The sequence below is a fragment of the Bactrocera dorsalis genome, chromosome 3 (assembly GCF_023373825.1).
Source record: "Bactrocera dorsalis isolate Fly_Bdor chromosome 3, ASM2337382v1, whole genome shotgun sequence".
Lineage (NCBI taxonomy): Eukaryota > Metazoa > Arthropoda > Insecta > Diptera > Tephritidae > Bactrocera > Bactrocera dorsalis.
This window is the reverse complement of record NC_064305.1, coordinates 88383736-88405956: the sequence shown is the minus strand read 5'-3', so window position 1 is coordinate 88405956 and position 22221 is coordinate 88383736. Positions and strand designations below refer to the sequence as shown.

Here is a 22221-nt window from a genome sequence, read left to right as displayed (position 1 = left end):
TCTACTCAATCCGATATATGTAGATTTTATCCGATCCCGACGACAGTTACATCACAAGACAGTCGATTTTGTTTGCCTTTCTGTTCATCGTTATTGGCGTTATAACCGGCGTTAGCTCACTCATGCAAACCTACATGTTCACCATCGCGGGTGCGAAGATGACATCCCGACTGCGTCATGACGCTTTCAAAGCCATAATCAGCCAAGAAGTCGCCTACTTCGATGACCAACGGAACTCGGTGGGTGCGCTATGTGCACGTCTTGCTAGCGATTGTTCGAACGTGCAGGGTGCAACGGGCTCGCGCATCGGCATCATTGTGCAAGCAATGTCTACTCTAACCATCGGCGTAATTCTATCGTTTACATACTCGTGGAATCTGACACTGGTCACTCTGCTTACTGTGCCGCTGGTGTGTGCGTGCATACTTTTCGAAGCACGATTTATGGAGGCGAGTACGAATGTAGAGCGACTGGCAATTGAAGATGCGTCGCGTGTTGCGGTGGAGGCAATAGCTAACATACGCACTGTGACCAGTCTGGGGCAGGAACGCCATGTGCTTGAGCGCTATTGCGAACAAATAGACAAAGCCGATAAGGCGTGTCGCAAGAAGGTGCGTTTCCGCGGTGTGGTCTACGGTATGGGACAAACGGCACCGTTCTTAGCCTATGGCATTTCTTTGTACTACGGTGGTATTCTAGTATCCAATGGCGAAGTACCGTATGCGAATATTATAAAGTGAGTGGAGAAAAATATTTCAATGTTTTTACTATAAATAACAATATGCACATCTTTAGAGTTTCCGAGGGACTTATTTTCGGCTCATGGATGTTAGGTCAGGCTCTGTCATATGCGCCCAATGTTAGCGCTGCCGTGCTGTCGGCAGGGCGCTTACTGAAACTGTTTCAACGTACACCCGCCATGTACAGTCCCGCTGATAAACCATACAACACAACAATGGTAAGTCTTCAAACCAATATGGTCTACCTAGTACTGAATATTTTAACCATTCAATGCAATATTTTAGAAATCTGGAGGCGATATTACTTACGAAAACGTCGATTTTAATTACCCGAATCGCAAAGGCATAGCTATACTGCAGAACCTTAATTTGACCATCAAAGGCGGCACTACAGTGGCCTTGGTTGGGCCTTCAGGTTCGGGTAAATCCACATGTGTACAGCTGCTGTTACGTTATTATGATCCTGTTCGGGGTAAAGTCAATCTGAGTGGTGTACCCACCACGGAATTCTCATTCGATAGCTTACGTTCCGGCATGGGTCTAGTTTCGCAAGAACCCGTTCTATTTGACCGAACCATTGCTGAAAATATTGCGTACGGCAACAATTTCCGCACAGATATTCCGATGGCTGAAATTATTGAAGCGGCCAAGAAATCGAACATACATCAGTTTATCACCTCCTTACCGCAAGGTTACAACACACGTTTGGGCAGCAAAGGCGCTCAACTGTCCGGAGGTCAGAAGCAACGCATTGCCATAGCACGCGCTATGGTACGTAATCCGAAGATATTGATACTGGATGAGGCTACGTCTGCATTGGATATGGAGAGTGAGAAGGTGGTGCAAGAAGCCCTTGACGCGGCACGCAGTGGTCGTACTTGCCTTACCATTGCGCATCGACTGACCACAGTGCGGGATGCGGACCTCATATGTGTGCTGAAGAAAGGTGTGGTGGTGGAGAAAGGCAATCACGAGGAATTAATGGCACTGAATGGCATATACGCAGAGCTGTATATGATGCAGCAAGTGGCTTAACCAATGGTTCCCCTTAGAACTATTGTTGGCAGTAACCTGATATGTACATAAAGTCCTTTCGATATTAATGTAGCATTAACTTTATTGTTATTTATGAATAAAATAGATAAATACATAGAATTTTAATTAAATTTCTTAAATTGGTATTTTGCTGAACATTCAATGAGTCTTAAAACTGTGATGCACTTAAAATTGTAGTTGTTAAATTCTGAAATACAGCCATTGATGATACAGGTTAAATACTGATGACACCAATAATCGGCTACGACGTTTACAGTTTACTCGTTTTGCTGCAAAGCCGACTGTCCGTCAACGCATCGGCTAAGTTTCCTGAAAGGTCCCAAAGGTAACACTAAAATTTTTACAACCGCCTCGATTAACAGTATCAACGTGTCCCGCGCAATTTGCTCTTTCTGAAAACTAAGAGAGTGAACTCTTCATTTGAGCTGATTGTCCACATACAGGATTTCCGAGTCGCGTTGCATACCTACCTATAAGCGACGTTATTGTGGGTTTATCATGTGGTTCAATGGATATACGAGCAGAGAACGTAAAATAATTAGGGTATTCCACCAAACTCGTAAATGCCTCATAAAGTTCTTAAACACGTAAAATTCTGTGCCTTATAAATGAGCTGCCAAAATTTGTATGAAAAAAAGTTTACGCGTTTCGTATAAAACTATGAGGCAAATTCGACGCGTATTTGCTTCATAAACTGATATTTTGTTTTAGTATTGCCTATACTATACCTATTTACGCGGCTTTTATATGTATGATAAAAAAGGAGCGTTCCAAAAAACTAAAGCGTAAATTTTTGAGCTTATAAGTTTGTACATTTACGAGTTTGGTGGAATACCCTAAATGAGAAGCTGCATGTTCGACAGCGAACATATTGAATTTTTTAACCGAGGAATTCACCTTACGATGAAGGAAGGTTCAATCGAAGAGCATACGAAATTCGATGTCCACCTTCATGTTATTTGACGTTCACTGATTTTACCATATTATATAATATATATTTACTTACACATGTACGTATGGATATAAAAATATGTATACATATATTGAGATATTGCAGCAATATCTTTTGGAATTTCGATCGTTTCGATCGTTGTAGATTAAGATAATAAATCTAATAAAATGAAAGCGTGAAATAACGAATATCTATCAAAATAGAGTAGTGTCATACTCTCGCAGCCACTCACTTCTCACCTCCCATTCATTATGACATTTGCACGTGGGTACTCTGCTTAAATATTTTATATCCTCTGGCTTCGACGATATTTAATATTAAATCTCTGTGATTAATTTGGGGCTTAGTAAAAACAGGTGCCACTCGTTTACATTTTCTCACTTAACAATTTATTGCAATAATGCAATTTGGCATATCTGCAATACCAACCACTTCTGTCTCCTAAGGAACACGTGTAATAAGTTTCATCAAAATAAGTTTTCTCATAATTTGAATAGTTGTTGCTATATTTGCTACTTTTTCATGGCCTTAAAACAAAAGCGAAAAACATTGACATTTTTATTTTTTGCTAAATTTGGTGAAAGAAAATTAAAACTGTGCGGTATATCGGTTATACTCAATTAATTTCTCGCTTCAAGCAAAAAAATAATAGTCCTGTAAAAATAATTTAAAACTTTGCTGATAAATTGACACACAATGATTAATCGAAGTGTGTGATTTTCGGGATTTTCCCTAAAAATGTAAGTTACGGTGAATTCATTCTCTTATCAGCGAGCCGACTTAATGGACATGAATTGACATCGATTATTATGTTATTAATCCCAAATCGTTGAGTATAAGATTAAATAAATATAAGTATTTGCAATTGATAACGGATTTTGTTGTTATTTAACCTTACACCAACTTTTAAGCATATGCATACATACACACATATGTATGTATATACACACACGTGCCGTTTTACAAATATGTACATATGTATAAAAGTGCCAAAAGGAGTGTAGAGGTTTACGAGCCGATGAGACAAGAGAAGCGCAAAATTCGTAAATACACACCCGTCTGCATTAAAAGGAGGTATTTGTAATAGCATTTTATTTCTTAACTGCTGACTATCACTAACTTATAGATAAAACTAACTGACAAAGTTTCAGCTGGATAAGCGTTTTTTAACCCAAAAAATTATCAGAAGAGAGCACAATTTGAGAGCATGAAAAACTGAGAGAACTGCTAGTTTCTGCCAGTGTAATTCTGGTAGCAGAAAATAGCTACAACCACATGAAGAAACAGGTGTTAAAGCAGATGCGTAAATAAAAATTCTATTAATGAATTTTTAAGTGTTGATATGAAGAGATTGTGTCAAACACCATTTTGATATTTTGTTGTTAGTTCCTGCTACACTTTTGTTTTTTTTTTTACTCTTTCTTAGTTTTTTCTTCTTCTTCCTGATAGATAGCAGCAGTTAAGATACTTTACCCATTTAATGAAATGATTATCTAAATAGAAATTAGATTATAATTTAGGGATTTCTTTCGTTATGAGTCACTAGATTATCAAATATTGTGAATACCGTTTCATATGTACATGGTGAATTTGCGGTACATCAGAATCAATATCATAAACATGTGTACACATTTTATAGCATATTTGACTATACTCGGCTACAAAGATGGACTTAATTTGAAAAATGTTTACGTTTATTGAAAGCAATCGAGGTATTTCACAAAGTACTATAACCTTACATACATCTAAAAATCGTCACTCATACCTTTTCTAAACACAATATTCAGTATACTCGTATGTTCACGGTCTACGGTCTACGATTTGATAGACAGATCGCACTCATATTTAGCATAGTACTCGTAATTAAGGGCAGTCCTATCAAATTATCTAGAAATGTCATTTACCCGAGGAATTTAATCACAATTTATTTATTTATTTAAGTCTATGAACATTGATTCTTACAGACTAATGGAGAATTAAATTACAGTTAAATAGATAGAAATAGGTAGATAACTTAGACTAAAAAACCGAATTGAGGGTATTAGTAAAGGATACCCTAGAGTGAGAAAAATCTAGAAGAGCCCTTTCGGAAATCGTGCTAAACTCCCGCATAGCGCGCTTGAGAGGCGCGTATCCAGCGCAATTAGTACTTTCCTTTTTATAGTAAAATGGGGAAACAGATCTAAGACACCGCTGAGGAGTATTGAAGTTAATTTTCCCTAGTAAATAGGGACAGTCAATATCTCCATTAATTACATTGTAAACAAATGAAAGGCAGAGAATGGACCGTCGGTTGTCCAGCAATTTAAGATGAAGCAGCAATAAGCGAGATGTATACGATGGTGGTTTCTGGGTACTTTTTTGTCACAATGTATAATTTTTTTTGTTATTCGAGAGGACTTTATGCTGAATACTATACGAGTATATCGGTCAGCGTAAGAAAATTCCGTGGAAACCTGTTCTTGAGAATACTTGAGAAATGGCAAAAGTTAATGCAATCGTTCGAGAGATCTAGAGTCTAGACCTTTGTTTAAACCTCATATTTCGAAAAAAATTACTGCTTAAATATACTTAAATATCTGAAACACGAAGCAAAACCTAGTAAAGCCTATGTATATTATAAGTTCATAAGAATTCGAAGTTTGAGAGTGTTTCCCTGCCTTTGATCTTTGCAAATTGCAAGACTAGAATATATTCGGTAGCACTCGAATTTAGCTCTTTCTTACTTATTTACTTTACTTTGAAAATACCGAAGACTAGGTTAAGGCAGCGCCAACACGACCACCCAAGCACTAATTTAGATAAGCAGATGATATTAAACTATATAGTTTTATTGGTTAGCGGTGGGCTGAGATCCCGTTATAGACACTCTGTCTATTAAGCAACAATTTAGCGACTTGCCTGAACTTGCCTTTTATAAAATATAAATTATTAAATAAACAGTAATAGATACGGATTGTTTATTATTAGATGAGAGAATTCTTCTGCTCATTACTTCTAGATCAAGATAGGTTAATAATAACAAGAAAAAACGTTCACTTCGGCGCCACCGAAGCCAATATACAATTCACAGGTGCATTTCTTTTAGTAACTATGTGTTCAGTTTGTATGGAAGCTTTATGCCATAGTAATCCGATCTCAACAAGATTTTCGGAGATTATATTATTACCTTAAGCAGTAATCCATGTCAAATTTCGTGAAGATACATTGTCAAATGTGAAAGTTTTCCATACAAGAACTTGATTCCGTTAGTTCAGTTCCGAAAATGACGTTTGCAAAATTTCAAAACGATATCTTAAAAACTGAGGGACTAGTTCGTATATACAATTTACAAACGGACAGACAGACGTACATGGCTAAATCGACTCAACTCAACATACTGTTCATTTATATATACACTTTATAGGGTCTCCGATGCTTAATTCTTGGTGTTACAAACTTCGTGACAAACTTAATATACATTGTTTAGGGTATACAAAGGAGTTGGTTACGAGTAAGTATCATTAGAGCTCTGATTAATTGCCTCACATATACATATAATAAATAATACTACTTTCGCAATTAATTTAACTTTGTAAATTCGTAATAAAATACACTATACGAGGTATGACAATTAAGTAATGAGACTGATTCCATAAAAACCGTATATTTGTAAATTATTCTACAACTTTGCCATCCCCTTCAAAGTAGTCCCCTTGGGCAGCTATACAGCGATTCCAGCGCGTTTTCCATGCTTCGTAACATTTCTGGAACACTTCGACTGGGATATCCGCGAGTACCCTCGTCACAGCCATAATCGACTCAAAATAGGTTCCTTTGACCACCGATTTTATTTTAGGAAACAAAAAAAGTCACAGGGTCACACGGCGATCCCTTTAGAGGTCAAATACTGGGACACGCCAAGGGCGGTGTGGCACGGCGCGTTGTCGTGATGAAGGATCCAGTTACGAGCGATGTCTGGGCGCACCCTGTTGACTCATTTTCGCAATCTTTCGAGTACTTGGCAATAGTAGACTTGATTCATAGTTTTCTCCGGTGAAACGAATTCTTTGTGGACGATTCCACGGCTATCAAAAAAGACAACAATCATCGTTTTCACCTTCGACTTGCTCATGAGAGCTTTTTACGCGAGGGGGGTGGCGCGGTGACAACCTTTGTGAGCCTGGGCACGACTAAGAGCACTATCACCATACACTCTTACAATTTTGGCATACGTTTCCGAAGCTGATTTGCCCAATCTGGCGCAAAATTTTATCGTGACGCGTTACTCTTGATTTCGTTTTTCCATTTCCGTGACGAGCACTACAAACACACGTCCACTCAACTTCACGCAGCAGGCAAACTAAACAAGCTAGAGCGATGGTACATATATCAATGGAGAGGGGAGGGAGAAAGGGTCACAGGTTTACCACAAGTGCGGCAATGGAATCAGTCTCATTACTTAATTGTCAAACCTCGTATATAGGGTGTATGGTTTGTTTTCCTAATAAGCTGAGAAAATCAATGATTTTTCATAAAACTAACATATGTAATCCAGCACTCCCACAGGGGTGTGCGCTGGGTTTGGAACCCGCTACGTAAAAAACACCCCAAGGAAAAGTAGAAAACGGTAGGTGGTGTCTAACCCATAAAAAAGAAGCACATAATCTCGTTGCTTCATTATCTACAGCTTCGTAATTTCTTTAAAGAACCTTCCTTCCACCGAACAAAGTCATCTTCCACAGTTACCAACTTCTTATTTCTGGACCATTATGACGCAGATAAACTACTGAAATAACTGAGATAATCTGGTTTCCACCATATCGAATATTAGAGCCTAGTGACTAGCAGTCGTTTTACCAAATAGTCGCGTCATATGTTCATAAAATAAAACAGGGCATAAAACTAAATAAATAATAGCTCGAAGGCATCTCCCATACTTACATACATATGAATATTCTAACCTAAGTGGACCTGCAACACATATTCAGGCATATTAACATAAATCTTTTATACTTAAAAACCCTCAACTGCTAACAGCTTTGCTAACACATGTACAAGGATATTGAAATGGTTAAGGAAATATTTCAATGAAGTGATAAGAACTTTTATGGCCGTAATATATTTATAGCCTCAAATGAAAATAGAATAAAATTCGTACGTAAACAATCGGGCGTTATTGTTGGCGCTAGGACTATCTCAAAGTGATCATTATAATTAGCGGTACTGCTAGCCAATAGTTTCATTCAGTTGGAGCAGAGTGAGGACTCCAGTCGTGTTTCGGAGCTCGAGGTGATTGCACGCGTTGGCGAATATTTCGTAGGAAGAAGTGGTGTAAAAAATTTGATTTAAGATTGAAGTACCCTCCGATAAGATTGAGAAGCTTAGACAAATTTGAGGGTTGTTGTGGGATTTCACGTTTACTTATGTTTGCGGGATATCTTCTTCTTCTTTACTGGCGTAGAAACCTCTTACGGGGTTATAACCAAGTTAACAACAGCGCGCCAGTTGTTTCTTCTTTTCGCAAGGTGGCGCCAATTGGAGATTCCTAGCGAAGCCAGGTCCTTCTCCACCTGGTCCTTCCAACGGAGTGGAGGTCTTTCTCTCCTCTGCTTACCCTGGCGGGTACTGCGTCGAATACTTTCAGAGCTGGAGTGTTTTCGTCCATTCGGACTGAACTTCGCTGAACTAAGTATTTCAATGTCATCGTATATCTCATACAGCTCATCGTTCCATCGAATGCGGTATTCGCCGTGGCCAACGCACAAATGGTCATAAATTTTCGCAGAACTTTTCTCTTGAAAAGTCGCCTTGTCTGAAACCTCGTTTGGTATCGAACGGCTCGGAGAGGTCCTTCTCGATCCTGACGGAGCTTTTGGTGTTGCTCAAAGTCAGTTTACTCAGCTGTATTAACTTTGCGGGGGTACCAAGTTCAGACATAGCGGCATGAAGGCAGTTGCTTTTCGTGCTGTAAAAGGCGGATTTAAAATCGACGAAGAGGTGGTGTGTGTCGATTCTCTTTTCACGGGTCTTTTCGATTGAAGTGTTTATAGGAAATATGTTTGATAATAGTGCTCTTTATCGGCAGAAAATAATTTAAATTAATTAGATTTAGAAGTGTGTGCTCTAGAAAATTACTAGTAAAGTGCTTATGGAAATATTGAATGTAAAAAATTTCATAATTCGACGAAAGTTTAAAAAAATAGTTGTGAAAGGCCAGATACCGATGATTTAATACACTTAACAGGTGCATTTCTACGATATGAACAATTTACGCATTGCCTTGTGTAATAATCTATGCATATGCCAATTTCCTGAATTCGTCAAACAAATCGTTTCCCGTACACGAACTTGATTTACATCGATTATAAAATTCGAAAGATTCACTTTTAGTTTTTTACAAAAACACGAGTAAATCCGGGATATTTAAATATTTAAAAAAAAAACCCTGCCTTCCTGATGACCGAGAGTTTTAAAAAAATTACTTTTTGATTACAGCAACAAAGCCAAATTTTGTATGTGAATCAGTAAATAATTGAACATTTTATGTTTCCAGACATTTTCGGAAAAATGAGTTTTCTAATCATTAGGTCTTTGAACCCTCAGCTCGGGACTCCCGTAGGGCTTGAAGTAAAAACGATTTTTGATATTTTAGAGCTCACATATTATATGCGAATAAAATAACTTTATTAGAGCAAAAACTACAAACTTTTTGATACTTAATATCTAATGGAAATCATAAAAGGTAAAATGTTTATACGGAAACAAATGAATTCAAAACTGTTTACTCGCTTCTAATTAAACACAATACTAATAAATGAATGAAGGAATATAGTTTTGTTTTACAACTTTATGACTTTACAGCAAAGATTGCCAACGGTATTGTTCTTGGATTTGTTAAGCAAATGTCTATATTGTTTATTATTTTTTATCTCCACTACGTAAATAATATATCTGAATATAGACCTGTGAACGTGTGTATGAATTTACAAAACTATATGTATGTATATGCAAATGATCGCGACATTCTTTGTTTGCCCATTGAAACAATTAAATGATTTGTTACACTTCGAGGCGTCAAAATTCCTTGATCATGAATTGGGACCCATACATTTGTGTGTGAACACGTCTCTGTATTCATGCATACATATAAAAAACAATTAAGAATACTTCTGTCTACCATACAATTAAGGGCTTCAATTTGTTATGTTAAGAAATCAAAATGACATTTGTTGTAGTTACACAGTATTATTTATCTGCGGAAAGCAAAGTGTTTTGAACTCTTTTATTTTCTTAATTTTAGCGAAAGCCTTTTGCCCTCAAGTTTATTTATGTAAAAAAAACATAAAAATGGTTAGCAGTAGCTATAATGTTTCAATACAAGGTCCTTCAGATCCTGTTGAAAACTTCAAAAAATAAGGGGGTTTGCCAGGACCAAACGACTTTCAAGAAATACAAAAGTAAGTAACACTCTTTAAATTGCCATTTTCTCTTTTACTAATATTTGTACTTTGGTCTTCTGCTTTTAGTGAGAGCCATACTACAGAAAAGAAATACGCTTATTTGGAGTTGGTAAGTGACAACTTAAGAAATTCAGTAGTCTAAATCCAATTTCTATCTCGATAATCGTGAGTTAATGAGTAGAAAGGACAGTAGGTAACCAGGTCGAACTTCGAATCTATGGCCTCTAGCTAAAATTCAGAATTGTAGCCGGAAGTGTAACGTAACGAAATTAAAACTAAATTAACAACACAAACAAGTTTGTATATATTAAAACTAAATTGAAACATAATTAACTAATTAGCATTATAAAAGTTAAACTGCACAATAAAGCAAGAGATAAGTAATAACAATGAGAACAAATTTATGATAATAACTGCATTCAGAAGATTTATTTACTACAAAAGTACTATTTATACATACTTGTATGTACATTACTCGCATATTTATCTCGATTACTTTTATATGGCACTAATTAGGCGAACAAATACGAAGGTCTTGCGAGATTGTAAATTTGGTCAACAACGATTCCTTCGACAATGGTTAATAAAATGAATCCTTCTAAGTCTAGATAATTTTAGGTTAGGTTAGGTTAAATGGTCGACCTTAGAATGGAATATCACTTGGACAGCTTTTGGCGCCGGTCCGTTGTGGTACCTAGGACTCCAATAAAAAATTATTATAATGACCCGCATAAATCGACAAAGCGTTTTTAGCAGACCACAAATTTGTTAAGGCGGTCAATGACAGTTATGGCTCTGTCTGGTGTTTCGCCGAAAGAATGTCTGCCGTGTTATTTCAGCTTCAGTTTTGCAAAAGCTGAGCAATGGACGAGAGAGTATCTGGATGTTTCCAACTCACCTTTTTATACACAACTTTGATAATTTGCGGCCAGTAGCAGCCAGCTTGAGAGAGAGTTTCTTACAGACGTCTACGTCTCCTCCAACTTTCCCTCCTAACTTCGACCCATCCGTTAAAAAGATCATATCTGTTGACTTCTCTCAGTCCAAATATCCCTTTTGGGTAATGTGAGTGAAGGGGCAGCCACCAGAAATAGCCTCTGTAACGCAGTAGCCCAAGTTTTCAAAGTGGTGCGAATTTCAACGTGACCCTATTTAGATTCCTTCATATACCCAGCTTCTCTAAGCCTAAGAGCGTTTTCCCAGCAATACACCTGCCGGCAATATCCACGGGTGCCCATCGTCAACGTAGGCTATCACCCAACAGCCTTGCTCTTCGAGTTCTTTAAATATGTCATTAACCATCAAAGGGAAAAACTACCCCACTCCTCTACGACTGTTCTGTCGCAATTACTTACATATGTTATACATGTACGAGTATAAAGTACTTGCAGTTCAATCCTAGCTCAAACTTTTCGAATGTACCTTCTTGACGGCTCTCTCGATGTGGAGAAAAATGCCTGCCGCAAATTCTTTGTGCATAAGGGCCACTACATCGTGCAAAGTTGTGTCGACCGACCAGCCTTTCATGTACCAAAGAGAACCAAAAGATGTTCTGCTACTAATGTACAGGTCTATATGCCTCTCCAAACGTTTACATAAACCAAGATGAGCTAATATCCGGCCTTCGATATTAACACCATTTTAAACAGTCTCCAGACCTTTGGAACATAACCTAATCTAACAAAATGAACGCGTTCAGTTTTGAGAACCAAAGAATATTATTAGTTAACTAGAAGCTGGGATGAACAACGGAATATACATATACGCTTCAGGAATCTTTATACCGATTAACAGCGAGATTAAATCTGATTTTAGATTTGAAGCGACTACATAACTCTATGATATCTTGATTGGTTATGAGAATAGAATGGACGGTCCTTAGCTCAAATACGGTTTCAATAACAAAAATCCTCCAAAAATAAATCTACAGTCAGGCAAATAAAAATAGGTTACGGTAGTGGTAATCGTACTTAATAGAAAAATTATTTTTAAGTGTTTAAATGTATTTCGTGGAAGCTCACGCTGTAAATTGTATTTTTGCTTTTCAGTTTCGCTATGCCAGCATATGGGATCGTCTGCTAATAGTCATCGGTATGCTTGCGGCATCGCTGGCTTCAATATGCATGCCATACAATGTCATCAATTACGCCGAATTCACCAATATGCTCATAGATCGCGATGTGGGTATTGGCACTTCAACGCCTGCACCAATCTTGAATATTTTCGGTGGTGGCAAAAAGCTGTAAGTTCCACAACTTTTCTCTATACATTATTTATTTATCGCACAAATAACGGTTAAACATTTTTCCATCATCATTAGCACAAATGCCACTCACGCCGAGAATATGCAGGCTGTTAAAGATGATGCGCTGGCTTATGCTTTGGGGACGGTGGTTGGTTGCATGGTCCAATTATTGCTTTTAAGTTTGGCGGTCACGATTTTGAATAAAGTGGCGCTCAGACAGGTTTGTGTGATACGATAACTAGCATGTATATTTCTTAACTGATATGATTATTTGACACAGATCGCGAAAATTCGAAAATTGTTTTTGGAGTCTATATTACGTCAGGATATGTCTTGGTATGACACCTCTGCCGGCAATACCTTCGCCAACAAAATGACAGAGTATGTGTGAAGGAAAGTTTTATTCAAACTGAAATATCTTTTAATCATTTATTCATTCATTGCAGAGATTTGGACAAAATGAAGGAGGGCATTGGCGAAAAAGTCGCAATGTTTGTATTTCTCATTATGACGTTCGTTGCGGGAGTTATCTTCTCTTTTGTCTATGGCTGGCTCTTAACACTGATTGTGATCAGTTGTTGTCCATTTATTATTGTTTCTACAGCGCTGGTGGCTAAAATTCAGGGCACTTTCACAGAAAAGGAGTTGAAGGCTTACTCGAATGCCGGTGCGGTCGCTGAAGAAGTCTTCTCGGGCATACGTACTGTACTTGCCTTTAGCGGTGAACGCATAGAAACTGAAAGATTCGGCAAATTGCTGGTGCCAGCAGAGAAGATGGGTCGAAGGAAAGGCCTTTACTCCGGTGTCGGCTCCGGCATTATGTGGTTCATAATTTATATCGCCTATGCGATAGCTATATGGTATGGAATCAAGTTGATATTGAAGTATCGCTATATGGATGATAAATTATACACGTCGGGTTCGTTAGTTATCGTGCTATTCAGTATCATCTTAGGTGCACAGAACTTGGGGTTTTCACTCCCACATGTGGAGGCATTCGCAACGGCAAAAGGTGCGGCACAAAATGTCTTTGCCACCATCGATCGCAAATCAGCGATTGATCCGTTAAATGAGAGTGGTGCCAAATTGGAGTCTGTGACCGGTGACATAAGTTTCGAAAATTTACATTTCCGTTATCCAGCACGTTCAGATGTACAAATACTCAAAGGCTTCTCATTACAAGTTCGCGCTGGTCAAACCGTCGCTTTAGTGGGACCATCTGGTTGTGGTAAGTCCACCACACTACAGTTGCTACAGCGTTTCTATGATGCCCCCAGTGGTTGTGTACGGCTCGATGGGCATGATCTCCGTGGACTGAATGTGGGTTGGTTGCGTTCACAGATAGGTGTAGTCGGTCAGGAACCAGTACTATTCGCTACTACCATTCGTGAAAATATACGTCAGGGCAAAACCACAGCGACACAAGAAGAAATCGAGCATGCCGCACGTATGGCCAATTGTCATGAATTCATTGTCAAACTACCGAGTGGTTATGATACGATGGTGGGCGAAAGAGGCGCTCAAATGTCTGGTGGCCAGAAGCAACGTATAGCCATTGCACGTGCACTCATTCGAAACCCGAAGATATTGTTGCTGGATGAGGCAACCTCGGCTCTAGATCCCACATCCGAGCGCCGGGTGCAGGATGCGCTCGATGTGGCCAGTCAAGGACGTACCACGTTGGTGGTTTCGCATCGCCTTTCGACAGTGACAAATGCTGATTTAATTGTGTTTGTCAAAGATGGTGTGGTGGCTGAGCAGGGTACGCACGACGAACTTATGCGCTCGGGTGGTCTTTACTGTAAGTTGGTAATGATATCGAAACGTAAGGAAGAAGAAGAGGCTTTAGCGAATACATCCAATGCAGTGCGACAGCGTAAGCAACAACTACAAGTGCCTGATAACTCCGACGATGAGGACGAAACAAGTGTCGACGAAGCAGACGCTGAAAGTGATGAGGGTAAAAGTAAGAAATCGAAAAGAAAGAAGCCTAAGGCCGAAAAGCATAAGATCACTTTCAAGCAACTGATGAAAATGAATGCTCCAGAGTGGCGTTACATTCTAATCGGCTGCATATCAGCTATGTTGCATGGCGCCACATTTCCTACATGGGCTGTGCTCTTCGGCGACTTCTTTGGCGTAAGTATTGCATAATCTTTTAATGTATATTAATACCAACTCATCCATCTACCCAATTCGATACAGATATTATCCGATCCTGACGACAATTACATCACAAGACAGTCGATTTTGTTTGCCATTCTGCTCATCGTTATTGGCGTTATAACCGGTGTTAGCTCACTCATGCAAACCTACATGTTCACCATCGCGGGTGCGAAGATGACATCCCGACTGCGTCATGACGCTTTCAAAGCCATAATCAGCCAAGAAGTCGCCTACTTCGATGACCAACGGAACTCAGTGGGTGCGCTATGTGCACGTCTTGCTGGTGATTGTTCGAACGTGCAGGGTGCAACGGGCTCACGCATCGGCATCATTGTGCAAGCAATCTCTACTCTAACCATCGGCGTAATTCTATCGTTTACATACTCCTGGAATCTGACACTGGTCACTCTGCTTACTGTGCCGTTGGTGTGTGCGTGCATACTTTTCGAAGCACGATTTATGGAGGCGAGTACGAATGTAGAGCGACTGGCAATTGAAGATGCGTCGCGTGTTGCGGTGGAGGCAATAGCTAACATACGCACTGTGACTAGTCTGGGGCAGGAACGCCATGTGCTTAAGCGCTATTGCGAGCAAATAGACAAAGCCGATAAGGCGTGTCGCAAGAAGGTGCGTTTCCGCGGTGTGGTCTACGGTATGGGACAAACAGCACCGTTCTTAGCCTATGGCATTTCTTTGTACTATGGTGGTATTCTAGTATCCAATGGCGAAGTACCGTATGCGAATATTATAAAGTGAGTGGAGTAAAATATTTCAATGATTCTTTGCTATAAATAATAATATGCACATCTTTAGAGTCTCCGAGGCTCTAATTTTCGGCTCATGGATGTTGGGTCAAGCTCTGTCATATGCACCTAATGTTAGCGCTGCTGTGCTGTCGGCAGGACGCTTACTAAAACTGTTTCAACGTACACCCGCCATGTACAGTCCCACAGATAAGCCATACAACACAACTATGGTAAGTCTTCAAACCAATATGGTCTAGTACTGAACATTTTTAATCATCCATTTCGATATTTTAGAAATCTGGAGGCGATATTACTTACGAAAACGTCGACTTCAATTACCCGAATCGCAAAGGCATAGCTATACTGCAGAACCTTAATTTGACCATCAAAGGCGGCACTACAGTGGCCTTGGTTGGACCTTCAGGTTCGGGTAAATCCACATGTGTACAGCTGCTGTTACGTTATTATGATCCTGTTCGGGGTAAAGTCAATCTGAGTGGTGTACCCACAACGGAATTCTCATTCGATAGCTTACGTTCCGGCATGGGTCTAGTTTCGCAAGAGCCCGTTCTATTTGATCGAACCATTGCTGAAAATATCGCGTACGGCAACAATTTCCGCACAGATATTCCGATGGCTGAAATTATTGAAGCGGCCAAGAAATCGAACATACATCAGTTTATCACCTCCTTACCGCAAGGTTACAACACACGTTTGGGCAGCAAAGGCGCTCAACTGTCCGGAGGTCAGAAGCAACGCATTGCCATAGCACGCGCTATGGTACGTAATCCGAAGATATTGATACTGGATGAGGCTACGTCTGCATTGGATATGGAGAGTGAGAAGGTGGTGCAAGAAGCCCTTGACGCGGCACGCAGTGGTCGTACTTGCCTTACCATTGCGCATCGACTGACCACAGTGCGGGATGCGGACCTCATATGTGTGCTGAAGAAAGGTGTGGTGGTGGAGAAAGGCAATCACGAGGAATTAATGGCATTGAATGGCATATACGCAGAGCTGTATATGATGCAGCAAGTGGCTTAACCAATGGTTGCCCTAAGAAGTATTGTTGGCAGTAACCTGATACGTACATAAAGTTATTTATTGTGTAAAATAGATAAACACATAGAATTAAAACTTAGTTTCTTAAATTGATATTCTGCTGTAAATACAACGAGGTTTAAACTACGATGCACTTAAAATTGTTGTTATTAAATTCCGAAGTACATGCATTGATGATACGGGTTGAGTACTGATGATGCCAATAATCGGCTACGACGTTTACAGTTTACTCGTTTTGCTTCAAAGTCTACTGTCCGTCATCGCACCGGGATTAGCAAGCGCATTTTTACGTTCTTGTATAGCACACGTAAGTTTGCGGAAAGGCCCTAAAGGTAGCCCTAACGATTTTAGATCCGCCTCGGTTAACAGTATCAACGTGTCCAGATCAATTTGTTGTTTCTGAAAACTGAGATGGTAAGCCATTGTTACTTAGATTGGGTAAGCTAATTTTTGACATGAAAATACTCACACAGGCAAGTACTCCTCCAAGCCCCAGGCGGTTAGAAAACGTGCAATTGGATTGCACGCATTGTCCTGCTCATCGTCGCTATACCCATCCGCACCCTCAGAATCGGAATCAGATATATTGAGGAACGATCGTTGTTTGTTGTTACGTGTTTTCGTCGCAGTTGTGGCGCCACTCTGCCGCCCTGTTGCTGTGCTGGTACTCGTATTGCCGGTTTCCATGTCGCGTGGCATATAGTCATCTGGCTGTAATTGACTGAGAGCCGCAGTCACTGAACGCCGAAACGCTATGCTACCTAACATCGGACGATCAAATAGGCCAGCCGGGCGTTGCATTGCGAATTCTTCACTCAATCGGCCGGTGGACGTTAGCGTATCCCCAAGTATGTCGGGTTGTGAAAAGGAACGTGAAAGTGTGCCGTAACCTAGCTTGGCGGTTTCGCGTTCACGATCACTGCTCGGTTCATCTACTTCGAAAACATCGCTGATTTTACCTCGTTTGCTGCTCTCTTCATTTGAGCTGAACGTGCCCACATACAGCACTTCCGAGTCGCGTTGTACACCTATAAGCGACGTTACTGTGCGCTTACCGTCCGGTTCAATGCCACCAATCTTGAAGCCAGTCTCTTCTACTTTATTTGAATGACTCGCGTGTTGGTGGCTGCGCAGCTTCTTCTGCACCGTACCGGCGCGACTGGCAATTGAACCAACACTACCGCCGCTACCACTGCCAGGCGATACGAGTTCACTAAATTTTGTGGCCGTACTGCCGCTACTAATACTGGGACAGGGCGCAGCAAGTGGTGCTGAGTCGCGTGTTGGTTTATGTAGATTTCCTTGACTGGACCAAATCTTCTGTTTAAGTGTTGACAACATATTTGACTTATTGCTGTTGCTCGCGACGGTCATTGCTTTGCTGCCAGTCTCAATATGGTCATTTTCCAGTTTTTGTTGACGTTTCATATATTCGCGCATGCGTTTCTCACAATTCTTTTCCGCCAGCTCACGCATAGCTTTGGCCTTTTTCCTGTTAAGAAAGCCAATATTTAATTGCATTTAGAACATATTGACATATTCGTAGAGGCTTACTTGTCGTTGGTCTCGAAATTGGCTGTGGCACTGTCCAAATACCGTAGAATGTCATCGCGATTGTTGATGGCCGCTAAGTCCTTAGCACTATGACGATCGATGTCAAGCGCATAGATATTGACGCCGAACTTCACCAGGAAGTCCACACAATGCAGATGTCCCTTAGCGGAGGCTAAATGTAGCGCCGTATTGCCGAACTGGTCACATTTGTCAGGGTCACCACTGAGTTTCGAGAAAGTCTCATTAAATTAATATATAATTATATAAATAAGAAAACAGTTAATTACCCTCTTCCACAAAGCAGACGTAACGCATCCAAACGTCCTTCAAAGGACGCCCATAGCACCGGTGTCATAGAATCATCGTCCTTAGCATTGGCATCCTTACGTGTCGCTTCTTTAAGAACGTCAAGTAAGCCATCTTTGGCCGCTCTGCAAATAGCAAATACCAAACATCAGTCAAAACTAGCGCCCTTATTTTCGGTCTACTTGCTGCCAGTATAATTCTACCGAGTACTAAATGAAGATATTATTAAAAAGAGGAGCCAGAATACATCCTAAAAGGAGCGCGTGAAATAGTGGATGGAAAATCAAGTTAACTGATCAAATTTGGCCCATACTACCAATTCGAAATACGAATCTTTATTGTCGCCTTCAAAATACGCTCCCGAGCAATGCAAGCACCCCCTCGCAATCCGGGGATTGCAATCTGGAAACTCACAATTTTTGACATTTTTGATTGTATCATTCTCAGAAGATTTTGACCAAAAAATTGAAATGGCGATGAAGTTCAATCAAGCACTAGTGTTATCAATGGAATGGTGAATTCAAACGAGGTTGTGTGATTACTCCAAGACGAATTCGGCAAAGTCGTCCAAAACCAGTTGTTATTCCGGAAACTATTTCTGCTGTGCGCAAACTGATATTGTAAGATCTTCCTGTGAGCTATCGCGAGATTGAGACAACTAAGTATGGGCATTAGTAAGACTAGCATACGTTCATATTTCATGAACATTTCACTCAAAAAAAGCCTTTTGCTAATTGCTCGAAAGAAATGTTAACAAAATAGGTGCTTCGAAACACGTCTATGACATCGTGACAGGTGATGAATCGTGGATTTAGGCGTATGAGCCTGAAAGTAAACAGCAGCCGACTGTTTCAGTGTGTTTCAAGATGAGTTAAAACCAACAAAAGTTGTTCGTGCACGAAACACTTCCAAGCAAATGGTTGACTGTTTTTTTGGATAAACTGGACATAGAGCAACCATAGCACTGGTGCAACGCCGAACAGTAAATTCTGAGTAGTATACCACCATTTGATTGTCAGTTATATTTCAAGAAATCCGAAAAAGCAACCGCCGAAGACGCATCCCTCTTCACCACGACAATACAAACCCTCACACATCGACTGCAACAACTGTATTTTTGAGCACTCAAAACTTCGATTTGATGAGTTATCCACCGTATAGGACTGACTAGGTAGCGAATGACTCTATTTACGTTCGCAAAGAAATAACTAAGGGGTCAACGTTTTTCGACACCTGGAGAGGCGGTTGATGCGTTCAAAAGGCATGTTTTGGAGATACCTCAATCAGAGTAGCAAAAGTGCTTCCGAAAATGGAAGGCATGCCCAAATATATAAAGAGCAACCTACGTATAAGCTTCGGCATGAGTGACCTTCAAGGAATGGAAGAATTTTTTTTTTGGTTTCGGCTCGTTTTTAGTGCGTCATTCCCTAGATTGTTGGACAGTTTCGTCGTCATATTCATAAACAAACGTCTTGTCATCACTAATGATGCATTTGATGGTTGCAGGATCCTCAGATACTTTGCCAAGCATATCTTTTACCTTCTCTGCTCTATGTGGCTTTAGGAAAACATTCAGGTCCTTTGGTTTGAGTCTCATATTTAGACGCTTCATATCCAAAATATTAACCTGTACCCGTAATTCTATTGGAAACCACCAAATTACAAGCAAATTCGTCGTTAATTTTTTGTTCTTGAAAAAACCACCGGGCAAACCTTTCGCGTCGCAAACAAACAGCTGTCAAAAAACACCATATGGAGGTCAAACGAACAAAGAAACAGATTGTACCAAAATATCAAAAAAAAAAATTGTTTATGTATTCGCGCAATTTAAGTGGGCTAGTCCGAGTCAAATTTGATCAGATGGTATAACAAAAATTATATAAAACAAACGGCTGATTAGCAAACATCGAATATCGAAAACGAGAAAACCAAGAAGTTAGCTTGTTTTGTATCTTCTGCATGCTGCGAATATACATATGTACATATAGACATACATAAGTATGTATGCTTGATTGATAACAATTGAGGAAGATGACAATTGCAAACTTGTTGAAATTTTATCTTGAATGTTGTTGGTATGCTGAGAAGTGTATGAATGTATAATTATTTAGATACTCACTTGTGAAATCGGTCGGAAGACATGCTTGGTTCTTATTTCCCTTTTTTAACTTTCAATTCAATGTTCGTATGTAATAAACACCACAATGATCACGTTTCATATGCATACATACATAAATACGTACTTAGACATACACACATATGTACATACATATATGTATGCCACTATTAAACAGTCGGTGGGCAAAATTATATTCACAATTGCTTGTATGCAGCATTCATCGCACTCTTATTTCTTTAGTGTTGGTATTGGTAACCCACTTTGATTTGAGGCTGTAAGATAATGCCAATGTTTTGACTACTCTAGTCCTTACTTGTACGTGCAAATGTGTGTATGTGAATATGTAAATAATAAATAAAAAAAGTTTGTATGACAGCTATGTACATATATCCTATAGTGTTCCAATATTGACGGTTCCGGCAATTGTGCCGCCTTTTTGTGGAAACAAGACGTTTGCAAAATTTCAGACCGATATCTCAACAACGGACAGTCCTTTTAACTGAACGCCTCCCATAACCGGACAAATTTCATGAGCACAAAGTTTTCATCAATATTTTCATACAAAAACACTGCGACGGTGGATATCCGGTTATAAGGAATTTCACTGTATATGTATGTATGAAAGTTTGACAACGAAATTACTTCCGGCGAAGAATCGATCTTTAAATCAGTTAAATGTAACACCTGCAAACATACATACGCACGTACATACATATGTATATACATATTTATATATGGTATAACATTGCTATGGCTATGCATACATACATATGTATGTACACATACATTGAATGAGACGTGGTGCGCTATAACGGCACTTTAATTTGGAGTTCACTCAACTGTTTACAGAGAGTTGACGAATGTAATAACTTGGTTGGTAAGTATACATACATACATAAATAAAAAATAACAACAAATTCACTGTACATTTTTAGTTGTACATACAATTTCATTAAATTTTAGTGACTTTACTACACCGTCAACAAAAACTAGCAGAGGCAAATTCAACGTATGCAAATGTTTTGAATGAAAATTATACACACACATACAATTACACATATGTATGTATGTACATCTGAAGCCGAAAATATTCGTGTAATTACCGCCAATTCTAATCACCACAAATTAATTTTCACAAAATTTGTATCTCAGAAAAAGCAATGAATATCTGCATATGTATACATATATATGTACATACACACGTGCATACATAGGAATTTGCATTCGTACAACAAGAAAATAACAACAATGAACACAACACTATCGGCGAGAAGCGACGTGTACATACGCAACTGCAACTTTTTCTTAACGCGGCGCAAGCGAGTTTCTTTCCACCGCTTCTATCACCTGGTTGCAGTAACTGTTAGCGCGATCACTTGTTTCACGATGTTGTTGGCGGAATGAGTGGCACACGAAGACTGCGGGAACTTTAGCTCGTTGAAAGCGATTTGGCCAATATCAACTGATGTCTATTGAGAGTACGCTTGGTTAACTTGGCATGGCTTGCTGAATTGAAGCCGAGCTCGTCATGGTAATAAGAATTTTTCTATCTCTTTGCGCGTTGAGGACTGTTGTTGCACATATGTAAGTATACCTATGTACATAAAACACTATTACCAGAGAATGTGTAATTAAAATTCTATGATCTCTGCTTATAAAATTTTTTTGTTTCTTGCTGGTAGGTGTCTGTACTCTTTCAAACAATCTTACAAAATTCGGTTCCGGTTGTCGCTAAAAAACAATTCACATTTGGCTTGGCAGCACTGAAAGTAGAAATCAGCAGAGAACGTAAATTTTATACGGTCTCTGGCAGGAATCAATAAGGAAAACAAA

At 39.5% G+C, this 22221-nt stretch overlaps 2 protein-coding genes across 19 annotated transcripts in view; one reads left to right on the top strand and one right to left on the bottom strand.

Moving 5' to 3' along the window:
* Positions 1-16488, top strand: part of LOC105229394 (multidrug resistance protein homolog 49) — a 30006-nt gene extending 13518 nt beyond the window's left edge. For 5 of the 13 annotated variants that reach the window (XM_049453831.1, XM_049453823.1, XM_049453827.1 and 2 more), the window contains 3 exons: positions 24-736; positions 796-958; positions 1026-1915. In XM_049453831.1, the coding sequence (XP_049309788.1) occupies positions 24-736; positions 796-958; positions 1026-1775 (1626 nt within the window). In that variant the 3' untranslated portion in view covers positions 1776-1915. The other 8 variants (XM_049453835.1, XM_049453825.1, XM_049453833.1 and 5 more) reach the window with 7 other exon arrangements.
* LOC105229395 (Usher syndrome type-1G protein homolog) lies at positions 16416-21836 on the bottom strand. 6 transcript variants are annotated; one of them, XM_019991518.3, is made up of 6 exons: positions 21736-21836; positions 20389-20660; positions 18251-18394; positions 17964-18185; positions 16879-17901; positions 16416-16815 (listed from the first exon to the last, which is right to left on the bottom strand). In XM_019991518.3, the coding sequence occupies exons 2-6, from the start codon at positions 20409-20411 to the stop codon at positions 16650-16652; spliced, it is 1578 nt and encodes a 525-aa protein (XP_019847077.2). In that variant the 5' UTR covers positions 20412-20660; positions 21736-21836; the 3' UTR covers positions 16416-16649. The 6 variants fall into 6 exon arrangements, with proteins under 6 accessions (XP_019847077.2, XP_049309793.1, XP_011207965.2 ...); XM_049453836.1 differs by having other exon boundaries at positions 21599-21829; XM_011209663.3 differs by having other exon boundaries at positions 21619-21829.
* Between the last annotated feature and the right edge of the window lie 385 nt (positions 21837-22221).

Bases quoted from the DNA above. Each gene is read 5' to 3' on its own strand.
- LOC105229395 (XM_019991518.3), bottom strand. From the start codon at position 20,411: ATGTCTTCCGACCGATTTCACAA. The intron at 18,395-20,388 runs GTGAGTATCTAA...TGCTATTTGCAG, and splicing joins TCTTCCGACCGATTTCACAA to AGCGGCCAAAGATGGCTTAC. The intron at 18,186-18,250 runs GTAATTAACTGT...CTCGAAACTCAG, and splicing joins CGTCTGCTTTGTGGAAGAGG to TGGTGACCCTGACAAATGTG.